At 42.6% G+C, this 19,243-nt stretch overlaps 1 protein-coding gene across 6 annotated transcripts in view; it reads right to left on the minus strand.

Annotated features, from left to right (window-relative positions):
* PCNX1 (pecanex homolog 1 (Drosophila)) overlaps positions 1-19,243 on the minus strand; it is a 159,472-nt gene that overhangs the window by 9,959 nt on the left and 130,270 nt on the right. For all 6 annotated transcript variants that reach the window (XM_019519142.1, XM_019519141.1, XM_019519138.1 and 3 more), the window contains 9 exons: positions 18,640-18,893; positions 16,474-16,704; positions 14,174-14,274; positions 10,527-10,677; positions 7,531-7,761; positions 5,789-6,063; positions 4,175-4,383; positions 1,944-2,383; positions 607-747 (listed from right to left, as the gene is read on the minus strand). In XM_019519142.1, the coding sequence (XP_019374687.1) occupies positions 607-747; positions 1,944-2,383; positions 4,175-4,383; positions 5,789-6,063; positions 7,531-7,761; positions 10,527-10,677; positions 14,174-14,274; positions 16,474-16,704; positions 18,640-18,893 (2,033 nt within the window). The remainder of the gene's footprint in view (positions 1-606; positions 748-1,943; positions 2,384-4,174; positions 4,384-5,788; positions 6,064-7,530; positions 7,762-10,526; positions 10,678-14,173; positions 14,275-16,473; positions 16,705-18,639; positions 18,894-19,243) is intronic.

A 19,243-nucleotide genomic window follows, 5' to 3' on the forward strand; every position in this document is an offset into this window, starting at 1 on the left:
AAAAAAAAAAAAAAAAAAAAAAAAAAAAAAAAAGATTACAAGGACCTTTAAGCTTCTTGGAGATTATTGATTTTCTGGTCCCTAGAGAACTAAAAAAGCCTATTTTCCAGAGAGAAGTTCAATATTCAGCCCCTCTGCAAAAGCTTTTATACTGCTAATTCCCATCCAGCCATCAGCTGCTGCAGAGAGTTTACCATTACTCACAGGCTGAGATCAAAACTAATTATTCCATGGTGTACCACTACATGACTGTAATTGGGAAAAGGAACTTCCTACAAAGAAATAACCCAGACATTGCTGCAAAATGAACACTGGCTGGTAAATTCACTGTCAACATAGTTTAGGAAAGGAAAATGGAAGCTGGGTGAAGGGTACAGTAGTTTCTACCCAACGCACAGAAAAAGTTGTGTTCCTTTTTGCTGAGACATCTGATTTTCCATCCTGCCATCAGTTGAGTCTGAAGAAGTTTTACCCAAGTTGAACACAGATGTTTGTTCAAAGAAGAGCATATTTATGTTTGGAAGTGATGGCTGAACAGTAGTACTTCAGCCTGACCTTTAGTTCACTTAAAAGCATTTTGTTAATTAACAGCCAAATGAAACTTACATGGCCTTCCATGCCTTCCTGAGGACTCCAGTCTTTCCAGCTGTTTCTCCCAGCTTTTAGCCGTATCACCTCATCTGGCCACTGCAGCTCCTTCCTCTTTGACATGTTGATCCCTTCCAGTACTTGGCTGGGATCCATTATCTACAATGATAAGCAGAATTGATTTTAGGCTTTTATGAGTCACAGATTCATAAGGAACAGATACATCATAACCATCCTCTTGGCTGTTCCTCAAGAACTCTCTCAAAAAAGGACTGATTCTGCATCCACTGAAGTCATCAGCAAAGCTTTGACTGATTTCAGTACTACAGATTTAAGGGTAGACTTAATACATCATCAGGAAAAAAAGAAGCTCTATTTGACAGATGCCTAATAGGTGTTTTAAAATAAATAGGCTTTCTGGAAGAGGACAGCAGGAAAGCAGCTCAATGAACAAGTGGAATCTATCACCATCACAGAGGGGTTGAAATTTACTGGCAACATTTATATGGGAGGCAGAGGAAATATTCTGGGAGAAGCCAAAGTTTTGTAGAAACATTGGTGGGTCCTAACTGCTTTAACTGCCCTCCAAACCTCTTCTGCAAATAAAAGCTATAAAGCTCAGACCTGCCAAATTAGAGTTTTTTCAACACTTCAGCCACAAAGGTTACACTAAAAGCCTAAGATCAGGAGTAGTTTACTACGTTAGGATGTCACCACCAGGAACAAGTTGGGCATGGCCTTCGTCCGATTACCAACTTGTAAATTTCTCCCTGCAACATACTTTTAAGCAAACACATGGGCTTACTGACAGATAAGCTAGACTACAAATTTATTTTTCCAGACTCCCGAAGTTGCTCCTGACATCTTAAGTCAATGGAGTACTCGCATCTGCTCAAAGACTTGGTATGGGGCTACAGCCAACGAGCAAACACAAAGGAAAATAGAAGAGAAAACATTTTTACAGTGACCTCCATGAAAAATTCTGTTTGAAAAAAATCATTACACTAATTGTCAGCACTGCAAATGAAGCTATTTGACCTTTAATACCAACACTAAGACACTGCTAGCTAAACTTAATGGGTCCATTTTACTGTTAACATGCAAGAATCCAGCTGACTCTCAGTTTTGTGCTACAGTAAAGTACGTTTATGGGTAGATACTACTAAGGACATGAAAAGGCAACATATACAATGCTCATATTATTTTTCTAACCATAACTACACATATCTATATTCCAAAGCCCGCGGAAAGGAGGCAGAAGTAGTCTTATGTAGCTTTCACAACATAGGAAATAACAATGAAGGGAAAGGACTAAGGCAATGTAGTTTATTAACATTTTCTTCTGAATGATTCACCTGAATTCTGTAAATAACTTCATCTCTTTTGGCTTGCATGTGGCTTGCAGGGCTTGCATTACTGCCTGACTGTGCATCAATCACATTATTCCCTCCTTCTGTCCCCAGAAAGCCCACAAGAGCATGTTGTTTACAGGCTGGGATACTTTGGCTGGAACTGCTGGAAGAGGGTAGGCCATGCTGCACGCTGACAACACCAGTCTGGCCAGTGGATTCCATCTGGTTCACCATGGACAGGCGGGACTGGATGGATGATGGGAGATTGCGGAGGGATATTTGACTAGTGGAAGAGCGTCGGCAAGGCACAAAGCCTGTAGTGGATGTACGAAGGGATGAATGACGACTGCTATAGCAGTAAGATGAATGGCTGGCAACTGAGGCACGGGCAGGGGAATGTCTGACAAGACTTGACTGCACAGAGTGAGAGCTGTGACTGGTGCCTAAAAATAAAAGATACAGAATCAGAAGAGCTTGACAGTTTCAGTATAAACTGATACTATAAATAGTATCCCACACATACTATTTTAGATGCTTACACAAGTGTTTTGGTGTCTAAACACAACTTTGACAGGAACATCAGAAATATCTACAGAACTTTAGAGGGAAGATACACAGATCTAACAGTGAAGCTTCTGAGTAGGCAAAGATCATCTTAAGAAATCACATCCACACTTCTAGCAATACAGACATGCTTGATAAATGTAGATGTCCTATTCCTGAATTAATAAAAAAAAAAAGTCTTCCACAGTGAAGATTGGAGTTTCCCATGCTGCCTTCTGTAATTCTGTATCAGAAATAATATTAATTGCAATATTTCAGAACACCAAATATTTCTAGTCAGACACACTTACTTTAATTGTAGTCCTAAGTTCTGGAGACAGAAAGTGTACAGTTATACTTGCTCCTGTTTTTAACAAGTTTGGAAATATTAAAACTGATTTGAAGGTGGGAAGAGAAACAATTAAAATTTTAACTTGTATGCCTTATTAAAGGCATACTATCATCTTTCTTTTGGTACCATGATATTTCTCCACAATTACAGATATAATATTACTATGACTGAAATGACCCTGCCATAAGCAGAACTTGAACGAGATCCTCTGAGGCCCCATCCAGCCCCATTTTCTAGGATTCTGAGAGAAAATTTAGAAGGTAGCAATACACTAACCTGTAGAAAAATTCTGTTTTCCTAAAAAGTGAGCTAAAACAGTATCTGGGGAAGCAGATATGCTTTAACGTTTAACTATATGCAATTCCTCACTAGATCACTAACTTGGATACGTCCTCAGAAGTTAACTGAAATTTTGCATAGCAGGTGCTTTACTCCATCGTAGCAAACTTGCAGTAGCTTAAGAAACAAAGACATGGTGATCACATAATTAAGGGGTGAGTATGCCTGGCATAGACAAACTGCTCTATAGTATACTGCTATTAAAACTCAACTTTGAGTCCTTTATTGCATCCCCTACTGTTCCGGTCTTGGGCCGTGTACAGACATTACATTTTTACTGGGGGGAACTGCTGCTCTCCCAGTATAAACAAGGGAACAAGCATGCATCTAGTTTATCCTGGGGAAAAGAGGGCCCTTCTGGGATAAAGACCTGGAAGATCTCCCCAACCTAAGAAACCCTCTCGCAAGAGTGAACACTTGTACGTTTCCCTCCCAATCTTGTCTGGGACAGGAGGGGAGCAGGAGTTGCTGCTCCCTGCCTCTTCCTCAAACTGGGGACTGCCTGGTTTAGAGAACAGGCTGGGGGCTTTGCCCCACTGTTCCCTCTACTTGGCATCTGGGGGCTATGGTCTTTGAATGTGCTAAGTGATGATGAACTCCCCCGATATGGCACTAAAAGGAGCACACTGCATGGCTCCGTGGCCTTAGATGGGCAGGTGGCTTTGCCCTGCTATTCCAGCCTCCTGGTAATAGAAGGACTGGAGCTGCTGCTCCTCATGCCTTCCCCAGACCAACCCCTGGTCTGGGGAAAGGGACAGAGAACAGGGGGCAACTGCAGGTTGAATGCCTGTACTGTTCCCTCCCCTGAAATTTCCCTTGCTAGACATGAACAACTGTTCAAGGCTTTGGTCCAGGGACTTGTCATGGTGCTAACCCAGGTCTGCGATTTTGGGATACAGCTCTATTTCCATTTAGTATTTGCAACTCAGCTCTAGCCTAAAAGGTGCAAAGCAAGTTGTGCCAGAGAGGAAGGCACTAACATACAATTCCATTACTTTACCTAGTGTCGGGGGGTGAGATGTAACAGGAGGCTGGAGTCCTGCCACAGGTCCCTGTCCTGTAACTATGCTCCCTCCACCTTGTGACACGCTGCTCTGTGTTGATTCATTGACAGTTGCATTGTTACTTGTGCAGGAAGCTCCACCTCCAGCATCTGAATCTTCAATGTTTCCACCACTGTTGCAGCCAGCTCCACAGCCTTTCCTCAACCTGAAAATGCAATGAAAATCACCTGCATTAATGAGAAGAAAGTAATCATACATCCTGTGCATCAGGATTCAAAGAAAGGCCTTGCACTTTGCACGCAGAAAATTACTAAAAATTCAATCAACATACTGAAAAAAAAATCAAAAGACTATGAAGTCTTTATCCATCCTCTTCCCCAAGGTCAGTTATAAGCATGTTTTATTTTATTCTATATCATGCTTTCTAATTTTGTAGTTGTTTTTTTTCAAGAATGTTTTTTACTCTTGAACATTCAGGCAATATATATATATTGCTCTATATTTGAGAAATGTAATAGTGCCCTTTTAAAATTCTGGTCACATTAAGTAGAACAGCACATTTTAAAAAATGCAGGAAGCTACTGGTTCTCCAGTTGTAATTGTAACAGTTTATGCTGTCCCATCTCCCACAGCAGCTATGCATCTCTGATCTCTAGTGTCAAGGCTGTCCTTGTATTATATCTATACTGTATTTAAATGAACAAAAAATAAATGCTGGCATTTTTGTGGTTTTCCCCACTTATTACTTCAGCAACAATTTCAGTTAAAAAACAGCAAATAGAGCATATTATGATCCTTTCAAATGTATGGCAACTCTGCCAACATTTGAACATTCAAGTGGTGTGTTAATTTGTTACATGGAACTAATAAACATTTTTACTTTATTGCTCAGAGGATGAAGTCTGAGATGGACTGATTTACTTGTTCTTTGGCCCCTAGCATGACCTCTGTCTTTCTATCTCATTTAATCTTATCAAATCATTTCCTTTATTTGCTTCCAAATCAAGGGTGTTGAAGCATACTTGGCCGGCATCTAATGCTCCACTGTAGGAATGACAAGTTGCTGTACTAATGCGTCAAAGACTTGGACTGAGACAGGAAAAAATACTTCAGCTTGTGGTAAACACTCCAAGCACTTATAAGGAAGTAACCCCAATATCTTAATATGATGCGTTTTAATTCATGTACAATTATGGTACTCATAAAAGCCATGTAGTACAGTATAGTAACATTTAGAACCCATAGGGTGTTTTATACATTCAAAGTCCTGCATAAACATAAGCTTTATTCCTCCAAGGACTTTAATTTCTTGTGTAACTAAATGAAGAGCATCTAGGTTACAATTTAAGGGACAACTCAAAGTTTTTCTTTGAATTGTCAATTAGAAAGTTCTTGGGACATTACTCACATGCTCTGCCAAAAAAATTCCATGCTATAGTAGAAGCTGTGTGCTATAACTGTGCCAAAAAGAAAAATAATCCTGGGAGGCAGTCACGTTGCTGTGACTGACTCTCTTAAACTATATTCTGCCAAAATAAACCCAACAACTGTGACAGGACAGATGTTTCTAAAGATGTGGATACTCTTGAAAGCTAATTTTCACAGCTCACCTATGCCATGTTGACACTATGAAGTTCCTGATATTTCCTAAACTGATAGCTCCCCCAAGCATCTCCTTAAGCTGATCATGGCTATCTGAATAAGAAGTAGTCAAAGGTGACACATAGATTGGGTATCCAATGGGCTGATCACAAGATGAGTTGATCATATTCCTCAAAGCCTGCTTTGCATTTTGAATACTTCCTCTCTCTGGATTACGGTTGCGCAGAAAGACAAGTTCTTGCTGCTGTCCTGCCCAGAGGCCACGTACACATTCCTTATTTACCTGTATAAGAAAACAAAAAGCAAGAAAAAGTGGACAACATATTATAAAATTAGGTAAGGACAGGCAGGAGTGCCTATTCTGTTGTGTACAGATGTGAACAAGGTTACAAACAGATGTTACATTTGTCTGTGTGGGGGGATGTAAGTCAGTGTGTGGGTAGGTATGGGGGGGAGGCTGTGGGTGTGGGGACTGCTTAAGAGCGGTAGGTCCCCTGCCCCCCACAGGGCAAAGCCCCCCACCCCAGCACATGGACTACCCCACCTGCAGGGTCCCAGCACCCCCATCCCCGCTGGTCTCCAGCCCCCTGCTCATCTCCAGCCTTGGGAGGCTGGAGATGAGCAGGAGATTGAACAGGATGCTGGAGCGAGCAGGAGAATGAGCAGGAGGCTGGAGAGAGCAGGGGAAGTCTCCAGTTCATCTCCAGGAACTTGTCTCCAGCCTCCTGCTCCTTCCCCTGTTCATCTCCAGGCTCCTGCTCATCTCCAGCCTTGGAAACAGAAAAGCAGCAGTGCATTCCTAGGCTCACTAAAACCTGATTAAAAAGGAGATGTGTGTACATAACAATCCTGGGATATTTCTGTTCCAGGATAAACACAGGCACGACTTGTCCACGGACAACTGTAAAGTCTGTTCCTGGCCTTAATATATACAAGCACTGTACTGTGGAAGAACTATGCTAAGAATTCAAGTTTCCCACTTCAAAGACATAAACAAATACAGAAAGGCAGGTGGGCCATTACAAACAAGTTGGATTTTGTTTTGCAGTGAGTGACAGCTTGATAGATGTTATTTGAGACTTCTCCTATGCATCTTTATGGGGGCATACTTAGCAGATGATGAAGATCAGGGTGCGAATGAAGCAGGCAAAAGAAGCATTCAAGAACAGCACTTGGACAGAAGGAAGGGACTAAATAATACAAAGATGATTGGATGTTATGGGGACCTTAAAGGGAAATTTAAATTTTGTCCAGTCATTTCAGCATGTAGCAACACAAGGGTCAGATTAAAACTACATTTATCATTGACATGTAAGCATACATAAAATTTAAGCCACTACCACAGCTGGTGCAAAGCCTCAGTATAACACTACTGCCTTCATACGGTCAAGCTGACAATTGAAAGAGTTTTATGATAAGATGTTGTTCATTACTAAGTGACTAAATGAACAACAGTGCAAAATTTAAATTTGATCCACTGGAATGAACAAAGGACTGCTAGAACTGTCATTAGATATCTAAGGAATTACATTACATTGTATCTTTTTCTTTTAATATTTATGGCAAGATCTATACTGACAACAAATCATGTAGTGCTGTCTTCACGTGGAGAGGCAAGCCATGATGTAGTCCCCAAGTCAAGTACTGGGCTGGGCTGAAGTAGCAGTTTCCTACAATGATTACAATAAATTCCAAAATACCATTAAGCCTCACATTTGGCCATTCCACTGGTAGTACCACAACAGTTTACCTTAATGACTCTGAAACTAAGATAGCGCTTGTTCAGCATAATGATTTTATATTCATTGGTTCCATCATCCATCACATGGCGAAGGGCAAGCAGGGAGGGAGAATTGGAAAGGACAGCACTCCTCCATGCAGGGTCTCCTTCATGTGCTATAACCAGATTTTGCTCATGGGATGTTATGGCTTCATAGAGGATAGAAGGGTCATCATATTCATCTGGGGAAGTGAAGTGATCCTGAACCCAAGAAAGCAAGCATTATTTGAAAGAGTCAACTTTTCAGATGCTGACAAAAAAAAAGAAGAAGGTCTTATACCTCAAACACACAAACAGATCAATGTAGTGCACAAAATTACAGTGGTCAAAATACAGACCCACACTATTACGCAATCTATCGTTCTTTTCATTTTTTTTTTACTCTCGGAGTAGGTGGAATTACTGAGTTAACTGCTGGATTTTAAAACCTAATATATTTTCCACCTACAAAATTCCTTCAGGCATGCTTTGGTACACGTAAAATTTATTAATTCAAAAGGTCCCATTAAAACAAAAATTGTATATGCATATTGGTATGTATTTTTCTATTTCTAATTTTTATCTTATTCACGGTCAAATTTTTCAGCAACCTACAATTTGAAGAGCATTTCAGGATTTATACATTTTAGCTCTGCTACTTCAGCAGTGGCTTTGTGTTGCTCTACTAGAGTTATCTGCTGCATTACTCCTACAATTGATTATTTTATATTCACTCTGCTAAATTAAGAAAAACCCATAATTCCTGGGACTGAGTGGACAAATGCAAGGTATTACACCGAGAAGAATAAATCAAAAACAAATATAAAGTGCGCGACACCTAGCTGGATGGCAGCAGTATGGAAAAGGACTTGGGAGTGTTAGTAGATCACAGACTCAATGAGTCTGTAGTGTGATGCAGCTGCACAAAAGGCAAATGTGGTTTTGCAACGCATCAGCAGAAGCATTAGGTGCAAGACACAGGAGGTTATAGTGCCATTCTACTCGGTGCTGGCTAGCCTCATCTAGAATACAGTGTACAGCTTGGGGCTCCACATTTTAAAATGGACATGGAAAAGTTGAGAGGATCCAGAGGCAAACAACAAAGATAAAGGGCTTGGAAAACAAATCAAATGAGAAGAGCGCTGAAGGAGCTAGGCATGTTCAGCTTGTGGAAAAGGTACTTAAGAAGGGACATGACAGCAGCCTTCAAATACTTGAAGGGATGCCATAAAGGAGAGGGAAAGCACCTTTTCTCTCTTGCTGCATAAAGGAGGCCAATGGTGCGAAGCTGTAGAAAAGTAAGCTTAGACTGGATATCTGGAAAACTTTTTCAGTATTAGAATAGTGAGGCAGTGGAACAGACTGCCTAGGGAAGTTGTGGCCTCTCCATTTCTGGAGGTGTTTGAGAAAACACTGGTTAGGCATGATCTAGGTGTAGCTACATGTATGTATTACTGCAGGTATTTCCCACATATCTGGGCTTCACTGGTTGCCCTCACCCTAACTTTCTGCTACATGCATCATGTAAGCCTTCCTCAGAGGCACTGGGTGGGGACTATAGCCAAGGCTGGGGACTCTGGGATGTGTCAATGCCCTTGTTGGGATCAAAGTTGGATAGAGGTCCCTGGCTAGAGGTTCTTACCCCTCTGCTCAGGGTCAAACTGATCACCATATTTGGGGTCAGGAAGGGATTTTACCCCATGGTCACATTGGTAGAGACTATGGGGATTTTTGCCTTCCTCTGTAGCAGAGGACATGGCTCTCTACCTGGGATTTCTTGAGCATAAACTGACAATATTACATAGAAGCAGGACACTGCCTGCCATCATTCCCCTATTTTACCTGTGACAAAGGTAAAGGTGTTAGTGTGTTAGGGTGTTAGTTCTGTGTTGTATCAGGGATGATGGTAGTTTGATGTAGAGCTTAGATTATGTATTTTATAGAATGCTTTGGACAGATGATTCTTCCTCAGGCAGGGGGTTGGAATAGATGATCTCTGGAGGTCCCTTCCAACTCTCCTTTTCTATGATTCTAATTACCACCAATACAAAAACAGCATATTTTGGGAAGCTTTCAGCTATTGCTGTGGGAAGGACTTTACCTTTTTTTTTTTAAGTTATTTAATTCTGTCATAATTTAGCTCTTTCTAATTTTCAGGATACAACAAAACAGTTTAGGGCTACAATACTCTTTTCTCCTGGGGTGCACATCAGCTGGAAGCCTAATGCATTTGCTAAATTCAGCCATTCTTTCCAAGTCCATAGGCCCTTTTTTCTTGCTTCACATTTGCCTCTAGCCATCTATTTCTGATTAATTTTTCAAATGCTGATCATAAGTTACATCGTTCCTCACTCATAAAATTGCAAAAGATACAATGCATGAAAATGATATGATTACAGGATCAGTTTGTTTATCATTTATTAATTTTCCATTCCCACTCTCTCACACATTTTCCCCTCCTTCCTTATCTCCCGTTTCTCTCTGCTTGATTTCCCCCTCTCCCTAAGAAATCTCAGTGAAATACATCTGATGGAGACATGTAACTGGCAAGAATTTCATAGCCAAGAATAGGTTTAAACTGTAAACTACAGTGCAGCAATACTGAAGCTAGTTTTGGAAACTCTACAATGCACTCCCAGGAGCACTGTAGATAATCCCTTTAAAAGAAGACAAGGCAGGAGGGCTGTGGATGATGGAGGGGGAAAATAAATTAATAACTACCTGGAAAGGCAAAGGGCCTACTCAGGCAAGTCAGTGGGCTTAATCATGGCACACAATTTCACTTGCTTGGCCAGAATGGAAGGGGTGCACAAACCTCTCTTTAAAAACATACTGTAGACATAGTTAGCCCTTTGTATCACTTTAAACACAATTTAAAGCTTGCAAAGCCTTGCCCATATTAGCTATATTTAAAACTGGCCTCAGGCTTTGCAATTTAATCACTAGCATGGATAGCAATCAAAAGAACTATATATCAAATATATTACCTGATGCAGTTTAAGCGACATCCGTATTCCAGGAACTACCACTTTCCTCAGTAATTCCATGTCAGCAAAGATCCATTCATCTCGGATTGAAGAGATACGAAAGTCACCTTTAAACAGGGCATGTAGCCCATACAGGAAGGATTCCAAATTACTGTGGGTTTGGAGAAAAAAGCCCCAAATATTAACATAACTAATCAAAAACCTCTGTAAGCATACCCCTTATTCAAGGGACAGGCAATTATTTTGGCTGGAGGACCACTTAATGAGTTCTGGTGAGCTGTTGAGGGCCGCGTGGGTAACCCCACCCCTTGGGACTGGAAGTTGCACCCCCTTGCCACCAGAAGTCCCTCCCCTTGTCCCCCCAAAATATTCCTTTTGGTAGGGGTGGGTTGCCATCTTAGACCTAGACAAAAACCAAATCGTATACTAAAAGCCAAACACCTACTAAAATATATTTCAATTTTATTACAAAAAAATGTATGTCATGATGTGTGTGCATGTGTACTGTATATAGGAGGGACTGCATAACTCAAAAATAAAGTCTCACTTTTATATATATATAGAGAGAGAGAGAGAGAGAGAGAGTGAGTGTGTAGGGGAGTGTGTATATGGTGGGGTGTGGGGGATTGAGAGGGTGTGGCTGTGGTGGGGGGATAGAGTATGCTGGGGTGCATGTATATGGGGGATTATACGGGTAGGGCATTGGTGTGTGAAGTTTGTGGAGTATGAGGGAGGGCAGGGAGTGTGGGGACCCTCAAAACACTTCCCCACATGGTGCACAGCCCTCACTGCCAGCAGCAGCAGCAGGCGGGGGTGATCAGGGAGCTCATGCCCTGCATAGGTATTGGCGCCTGGCAGGGTGCAGTTCCAGCCAGTGCTGCATGAGGGGCCGAGGAGGACAACTTGCCTCCATCACAAAGGCTCTGCACCTTGCATCTGCAGCTCCTGCACTCACACTGGGGGAAGCCCCATGCAGGACTCTGCAGGGAAGTGGGGGGCGGGGCTCCCTCCACTCCGGACAGAGTCCGTAGACCTGCGCAGCATGGGGTGGGGAAGGCAGCCGGCTGTAGCGCAGAAGCTGCAGGCGCATGGCCCTGGTGATAGAAGTGGCAACAGGAGCCAGCCAAGAACCCCGAGGCTGGGCTGGCTCCTGCTGCATTCTGCAGTCCTGGCGTTGCAGCCGGGAACCATGCACTGCTGGGAGGTGCCTGGCTGTGCTGGCCAGCTCCATGCTGTGCTGCACAGTTCCCAGCTGCAGTGCCAGGACTACAGGACACAGTAGGAGCTGGTGGGGGAAGGGAGGCTACACCAGGGCCACGCACTTCCAGCCGCTGCCACTTTCCCCGTGGCACCTGTCACCACTGCCTTTCCCTTGCTACTTCCCTTCCTGCCACTTCCCCCTTCCCACCCATTCTTATCTGATTCTCCACTCCCGGATGGAGGAAGGCCCCAGGGTCAGCAAGCCAGAAGCCTCTGCTAGGCAAAATCTTCCAGTTGGGGGCTGGGGGTGGGACAGGGCTGAGTAGGCCTTGCTGCTGACACCTACCACCAGCTCCTCCTGGGTCCTGCTGCTACTGGCACCTTGTTATCTTTGACAGGTAGCCGTGGGAAGGTGATAATGAATTTTCTAACCTTTTTTAGGGGCCCCACAGGCTGGATAGAACGACCTGGTGGGCTGGATTCATCCCACAGACCGGATTTTACCCACCCCTGCTTTATACAAATCTGCAGGTAATACTGATTTAGAACAGTGTTATTATATGTGAAGACATGCATACTTGTGCTACTTTCCCATAAACCAGGGGCGAGCAATTATTTTGGGTGGAGGGCCGCTTACTGAGTTTTGGCAAGCCATTGAGGGCCGCATGACAGGCAGTGGAGGGCAGATAAATATTAATTTTCTAAATTTTTTAGGGGCCCTACAGGCTGGATAGAATGGCCTGGTGGGCTGCATCTGGCTCCCAGGACACATTTTGCCCACCCCTGCCATAAACAGTCTTGGTTCGGGGAGCAGCAAGCCTACACAAGAATGGAAGCCAAGTCACAACAGCATGTAGGCACTAAAATATGTTAACATTTCCAATAGATGCATTGTAGTTATGGAGACCAGAGTTCAGAATGCGTTATTCCAGTGGTTTCCAATCTGTGGTACGGGAACCACCCGTGGTACACAGACAACCTGTCAGTAGTAACTGTAAACATATTTATTATAATTACTTTCTATAACAAAAATTGGCTGGTGGTATTGAAAGGTTATAGCATTTTAAATTGGTGGTGTGCAATCTGTCAGAGTTTGGGAATCCCTGGATTATTCTATACTGAGGGATTTTCTAAGCAGATAACCCCAAGTTGTCATGGCCCTGCCACACCTGGGATCTCCATGGAAATTGGCTGCAGTGATGCAGGCAGGGGCTGCTGGGAAATGGAGTCCAGCTGCTGGCCAGATCCCTCATTTTGTCCACCCCGATCTAGGGTAAAACTTCAAAGAAAAAACCTAATGTGATTTGGGACCTGTCATCCCATTTCTAAAAGTGACTTAGGCACTTGAGTCGAAGTCTCACTGTAAATCATGGAACTTAAATTTCTAAGGTACTTTGAAAATGGAATTTTGAAAAAAATGTCAAAATATTACCTCCAGTTTATTAGCACTAGCATAAATGCACAATACACTAGAAGGAAATCCTTTGAATTCATTTAAAAAGAAACTATGGAAAACTCATGGACCATGCAACCAACCTCAATGACATCACTAATTTTAGCAGGACCATATGTAAACACCATCTTTTATGAGCTAACCTGACTGCTGAACTGCATTATGTGGCTCTAAGGAGTTATTCATCAGCTTTCATCTTATACTTGCCCTTTTACCTTCTAAATTGTACTTAGAGTCCAAGAGATGAGTAGCCTTCTGTTACTTTATGTCCTATATTTAAGCCATCAACTTGGGGTCTCCCTCAACAAAGCATACAACCAGATTTTACACTAACCTTCCATATCAGATTGAGGGTTGGTAGTTTGCAAAGGGTTAGGTGACTTGCCCAATATGCAGCTGAGTCCTAGCAAGGTTGACAGAGCAGAGGTGAAGGAGAACTACAGCATGCAGGCTGGCTGCACTGACAGGCCCTGGAGCAGGGGACCTTTAAGTAGACAGCCTACAGAAGCAGCAGCTGCCAGGAGCCCAAGGTCCAGTGAAGGGACATGCTTTAGATTTTGATACATGTTTAACTTTATTTTTGAGCTTTTGAGGAAAACCGTTAAGTACCATATTTATTAATGAAACCATAAAGGAAAAGGGCCCAGATGTAAATCACTAGACATAGTGTATATCTCCCTGGATTGGGATGATAGGTCAACCTGTGTGTGTGGCAGCAGCAGATTAGGTTGGAATCTGGCAGCACAGTGGAAGATACCACAGGGAGCAGAAAGCAAAGCAGCAGATTGGGTAAGGAGTACCAGGAAGCCAGCAGAGCAGCAGATCAAATTTGGGAAGGGGGTAAGAGTGACACTTGGGGTAACCCCCTAATGGACTATGCCATCTGTTTAATTTGGGGGCAGATAGAAAACCACTACTTGTGTAAAGAATTATCCATTATCCCTATCTAGATGCTATTAGGCTCTTTGCCTTCTGAAGAAGAACATCATGTTACCTAGACATGTGATGAGAAGCCGTCCCCAATGCCCTCCGCCCCAGAACGCAAAGTCCATAACAAAGAGTCACCAGGGATGAGTCTTTACTTGCATCCAGTGGCTATAATAAAAACAAAATGGAAAAAAAGGAAGGTCAGGTAAAGTGAACGATATTACAGCAAAGTCTATCCTTCTGGAAAGAATGCTAAAAAAAAAGACCAACATAAAAAGCTACAAGGGAAGAAGGACAGAAATTCTAGCGCTTATGCAAAAGATAAATCTCTCCCTGATAAAAAAATCCCTGATAAAAATCAAATTAGGTATTCTTTAAGTAAGTATCTTATAGATACTGTACAAACCTGATTAGAAAGACAAGTGTGCTGTTTGCCATTTGAATATGTTGCACACTTACAGCATGCACATACCTTCTATCATGCATACTACGTACTTGTAAAATTCATCTCGGAGCACAGAAGACCAACTGTATCCATGATCATCAAAGCAAAAGCCATTTTGATAGAGCAGACATAAGTCACTTGCAAGTTTCAAATACATATTTCTGAGTGGAAGGTGATGTGTATAGTATTTACAAAGAAGCAGTTCTGATGTACTATTTGTAATATTTATTCAATTCTCTTGGTAGTAGACTATCACATATTCAAATTATTAAGTGCACTTTCCATCATCCCCAAAAAGTATTTGGCAAGTGACAATCACTTAATAAAAGACAAACAACATTCTTCATTATTTTCCATTAATCAAAAAAATGGTTCAAGTGTTACACTTCCTAGAAAGACCTCCTCCTACCCCCTAACTTCCAAAATAATTTCTCACTTTAAAGCCCCAGATGCTTCATTAAATGTTGCCCCTTTCTTCACCTGCATTCCTCACTATCCACAAACGACCACTTATACCCAAGGGCGAGCAATAGTTTGGGCTGGAGAGCCACTTAGACAGCTTTGGTGGGCTGTTGCAGGCCAGGTCAGCACTCCCCAACCCCCTAGCCCGCAACTGCTCACCACAACTCCTTAAGCGGTAGATTACTGGACCTGGGAGTGGATTGCAACCTCGCAATCCTGGCCCTGGTCCCAGGATTTCCACGGAGACTGACCCAGGACCCCTGTGGGCAGGGCACACAGCCAGCTGGATGGGATGGGGCTATGGCTGGGCTAGGAGTGGCATCTGGGAGCAGGATGGGCAGGTGAGGCGGGGATCTTGCAATGACAATGCAGGGTCAGGGCCTGGGCAGTTGTGATCCCCACTCCCTGCATGCCCCTGCCTGCAGAACAGGCACCCACTGCAGGGATGTGCGGGCAGTGAATCATAGCTCCACGCTGGACCCCTTCCTCACACTATTATTGCCTCACAAACCTGGCCCCGGCCCCTCCCATTCCATTCCTGGACACTGCTCCCTGCCTGACCATGGCCCCATCCCATCTGCCTGGCTGAGCACACCTTGGCCATGGGGGTCTTGGAATGGTCTCAGTGGAGAAACCACCCGCCCACCCGCTCCATCCGGCACCCTTGGCAGTGGGTGTGGAGTGGATGGGCCAGGGTGCCCAGACAGCAGGGCTGGGTCTGGTGGGAAGAGCTGCAAGCAAGCAGAGTTCAACTACTGAGCTGCCCCAGCTCCTCTGCGCACCTGGGGATGGTATAAGGCCCATGTGCCACAGCCATGTGCTTGGGTTGGCCAGGGCTAAGGGACCTGCCACAAATCAGATAAAATCCCTGGGCAAGCCAAATTTGGCCCATGGGATATATTTTACTTGCCCCTGATTTCTACTAAAACACAACCAAGTACAGTATAACCTCATAAATCTGGATATAAAAAATCTGGAATTCTCAAAAATCTGGCACATCGGGGAGTAGTGGCGGCTGGTTCCGGAGCAGTGGAGGAGGAAGGTTGCAATGCGGTGGCTGCCGCTGCCATCCACCACACCATGCCGCCACTCCACAACTGGCCACCCATTACCCTACCCACCCACTCGTTTTAAAAATCCAGAATTTTAAAATTTCCAGCAGATGCTCAGTCCCAAGTGTGCCAGATTTATGAGGTTATACTGTGTTAGGTAGGACAACTGTACTTACTTCAATCTATTGTGTATGCTTTTATTTGACCAAGAGAGATAAAAATACTTACAAACTGAAATAAAGAGAACAGGTATAATCATTAACCCACTAACCTAGCCCACAACAATACTTACTGTCAAATCAATTTAAATCTAAATTTCAGTAGAGATTAAAATTGAACCCTGCAAGAAAACATATGCAAGAGACTTCTGGGAATCACAGATGGTTCTCTTGACTCAATCATGCCTACCTTTTCTCTTCGAGAGCAGCAGTACTCTATCCAGTTGAGGTAAATCACACAAAAGCTCTCTCGGGAGATACCTGCTAGACGATGGTCATAATCCTCATCAATATTAGGATTAAACGTAGGATCTACATCAACATAGTTGCGGTCTGCACACAGCCTTAGTCCTTCCTGCATCGTCTCATTAGCCAACCATTCCTCTAGCTTGGGGGAGGCTGTGACATAATAGATAATGCCCTGAAAGGAACAGAAGTTTAAGATGCATAGATCAGTACAGAAAACAGTAAATCTCCATTTCCTTGTACTCACTTGCATAAATCTTCGATGGAAATGTAATGCATTAGCATACCATATTCAAGCAATGCATAAAAGGAATAAATCTAACTGCCATTGGAGAAGTGGTATAAATGCATTTGTTTATTAGATTATCTAGTTTGCCATCTATGGCAATCTAAATATTTGACTGAGTACATGGGAAATTTTATCTGGCAAATATAGGGGATTAAATAGTCAGTTTCTATAGAGTATAAACTTTTAAATTAATGAATGAGGGAGGAAGGGACTATTCAACCTTGTAGCTGTAAAAAAAACTTAGGTGGGAACTGAATGTCTAGCAAGTATTTTAAGCTCTGAGTTTGGTGAAAGGTTATAAAGACCATGTAAGAGTCTATAAAAGGATCTTTTCAGGTCATCTTTGAAGGTTGGTTCTTGGTGGTCACTGAAGACCCTATGGCCCTTTTTCCAGAAGTGGAGAATTGGTCAATATTTTCTTTTCCTGTAATGCAGTCTTGCTCATGACGATGGATTTCTGCCCCTTGCACCAAATACTAGAGGTGACTGCATTTCAAAGGTGCTGTCTGCATACAATTTATGAAGGACTGATATTCTTGAAGATAAAGAAAAAGTAATTTCCTAACAATACAAAAATTAGTCTTCAGTAACTATAAAGGCAGAAGGCAGTGCAGAGTGGTGTTTAACCAGCATTACAGACGCCAAATCAACAGGAAGGAAGATTTTTCTGTTTGTTTTTATGGGGAAGGGGCAAATGCAACCTCTCTCTTTCTTCAACATTGTCCCAACTAAATTTGGATTCCAGACTACCCATAACTGAAATGTAAGTAATCATCTTCTACCCTCAAAATTTCCACCAACTATACAGTAGATATATTGTTCATTCTTTGTCCCAGACTATAATGTAATTTTGCTGCATAAATGTAGAAACAACTACTATTTTTACAAATATATGAATGTCCTATGGTGAAATAATTCACTTATATGTAGTTTGAGCTAATCTGCTAAGAATTTTGGGCTGTTACAAAAATGTGCACAGAATAACAGTAAGCTATCAGCTGAAGTGAAGAAACATATCTTTGAGACTTGAGTGCTGTCATTCCTACCTTATCGTTCAGAAACGTGGACTACATATACTAGGCATATCAAGAGACTGATACAGCTTCCACATGGGATGTCTGCATAAGATCCTGAAAATAAAGTGGAAGGCAGAATACCAAACAGAGGTACTGGAGCGCACAAGACTGACACACTTAGAAACCCCTATCAAGAGGAGGAGACTGTGATGGATTGGCCATGTCAGGGGAATGGGAGAAGACGGTATTCCCCAAGAATACTTTGTATAGCAAAATTCAAAATGGCTCTAGCAAGTGAATTCACCCTCTAAGGCGGTACCACAATCTATGCAAAAATTATATGAAATCGTTCAAAATCAGTGTAGAAAGCTAGGAAGAATGTGCAGAATCCCATCCAATCCAGAGGGAACACCTGACATTGGGTGCAGCTTAAAATGAACTGGCTTCGATCCAGAGGATGGAAGCGAAGCAAGAAAGAAGCAAGCAGCATGCTGTATGCTTGGCCTCCACCTCAGACAACATGTGGATCTGTGAAACTTGTAAACAAACTGTATTGCTCTCAAATTGGGTTCGTCATCCACAAACAGATTCATCAAGCAGCTGACTGGACCTCTTAAGTGTACATCACAATCCAGACGATTGATGGCTGCCTACTAAAATCGTAGTTTGAGTTGCATTTCACAATCCTCATGGTGAAGAACACGCATATCATTTTCTGAAAGCATTAGAGTTCATGCTTTCAAATTCAGCAGAGTAACATTATGCTGAAGGACAGATGGACTCTTATATAACTGCAGAATAATACCTTGACATAGTAAGTGGTGAGAATTTTCCGAAGATCAAAGACTTGAAGCATGGAAGCAGCACTGTTGTCCGTGATGCTGTAGCCCTCCAGAACGTATTTTGTCACTAGCACCTCCCATGCCAGCCAGCGTTGGCCAAAGGCCGCATTGAAAGAAAGCATATGAGGAAGGTGACCAGGTTCACAGCAACAAAAGCCTTCATCTTCTTCTACCCCTTCAGTAATAGCCTCTACTTCACGCTGCTGACAGTAAGTTCCTTGGGAGAAAGGAAAGAAAAAACAAACAAAGGGACATTTAGGGAACTAATCTCAAACTACTTGATATTTAAACACAGTTGATGCCAAAAAAGTAATAAAAGTACATTTCTGTTAACAGCTGGTAAACAATTATAACTAACTCTTAACTAAACAAAAGACACGAACTGCTTGGTTCTAATTTGTCATGCTAAGAACAAACAAGCTAATCAGTTATAAGGAAAAAGGCTGTTGTCAATCACTCTGTTACACCAAGAGGAAAAGAAAAACCTGGTAACAATTTGAGAAGCCTGGTGTTCCTCACTTGGGTAACAGAACATAAGTGTCAAACTCACCTTATGTCCAGGGATGG

Source organism: Gavialis gangeticus, unplaced genomic scaffold, assembly GCF_001723915.1.
Source record: "Gavialis gangeticus isolate Ggan-Ray unplaced genomic scaffold, GavGan_comp1, whole genome shotgun sequence".
Classification (NCBI taxonomy): Eukaryota; Metazoa; Chordata; order Crocodylia; family Gavialidae; genus Gavialis; species Gavialis gangeticus.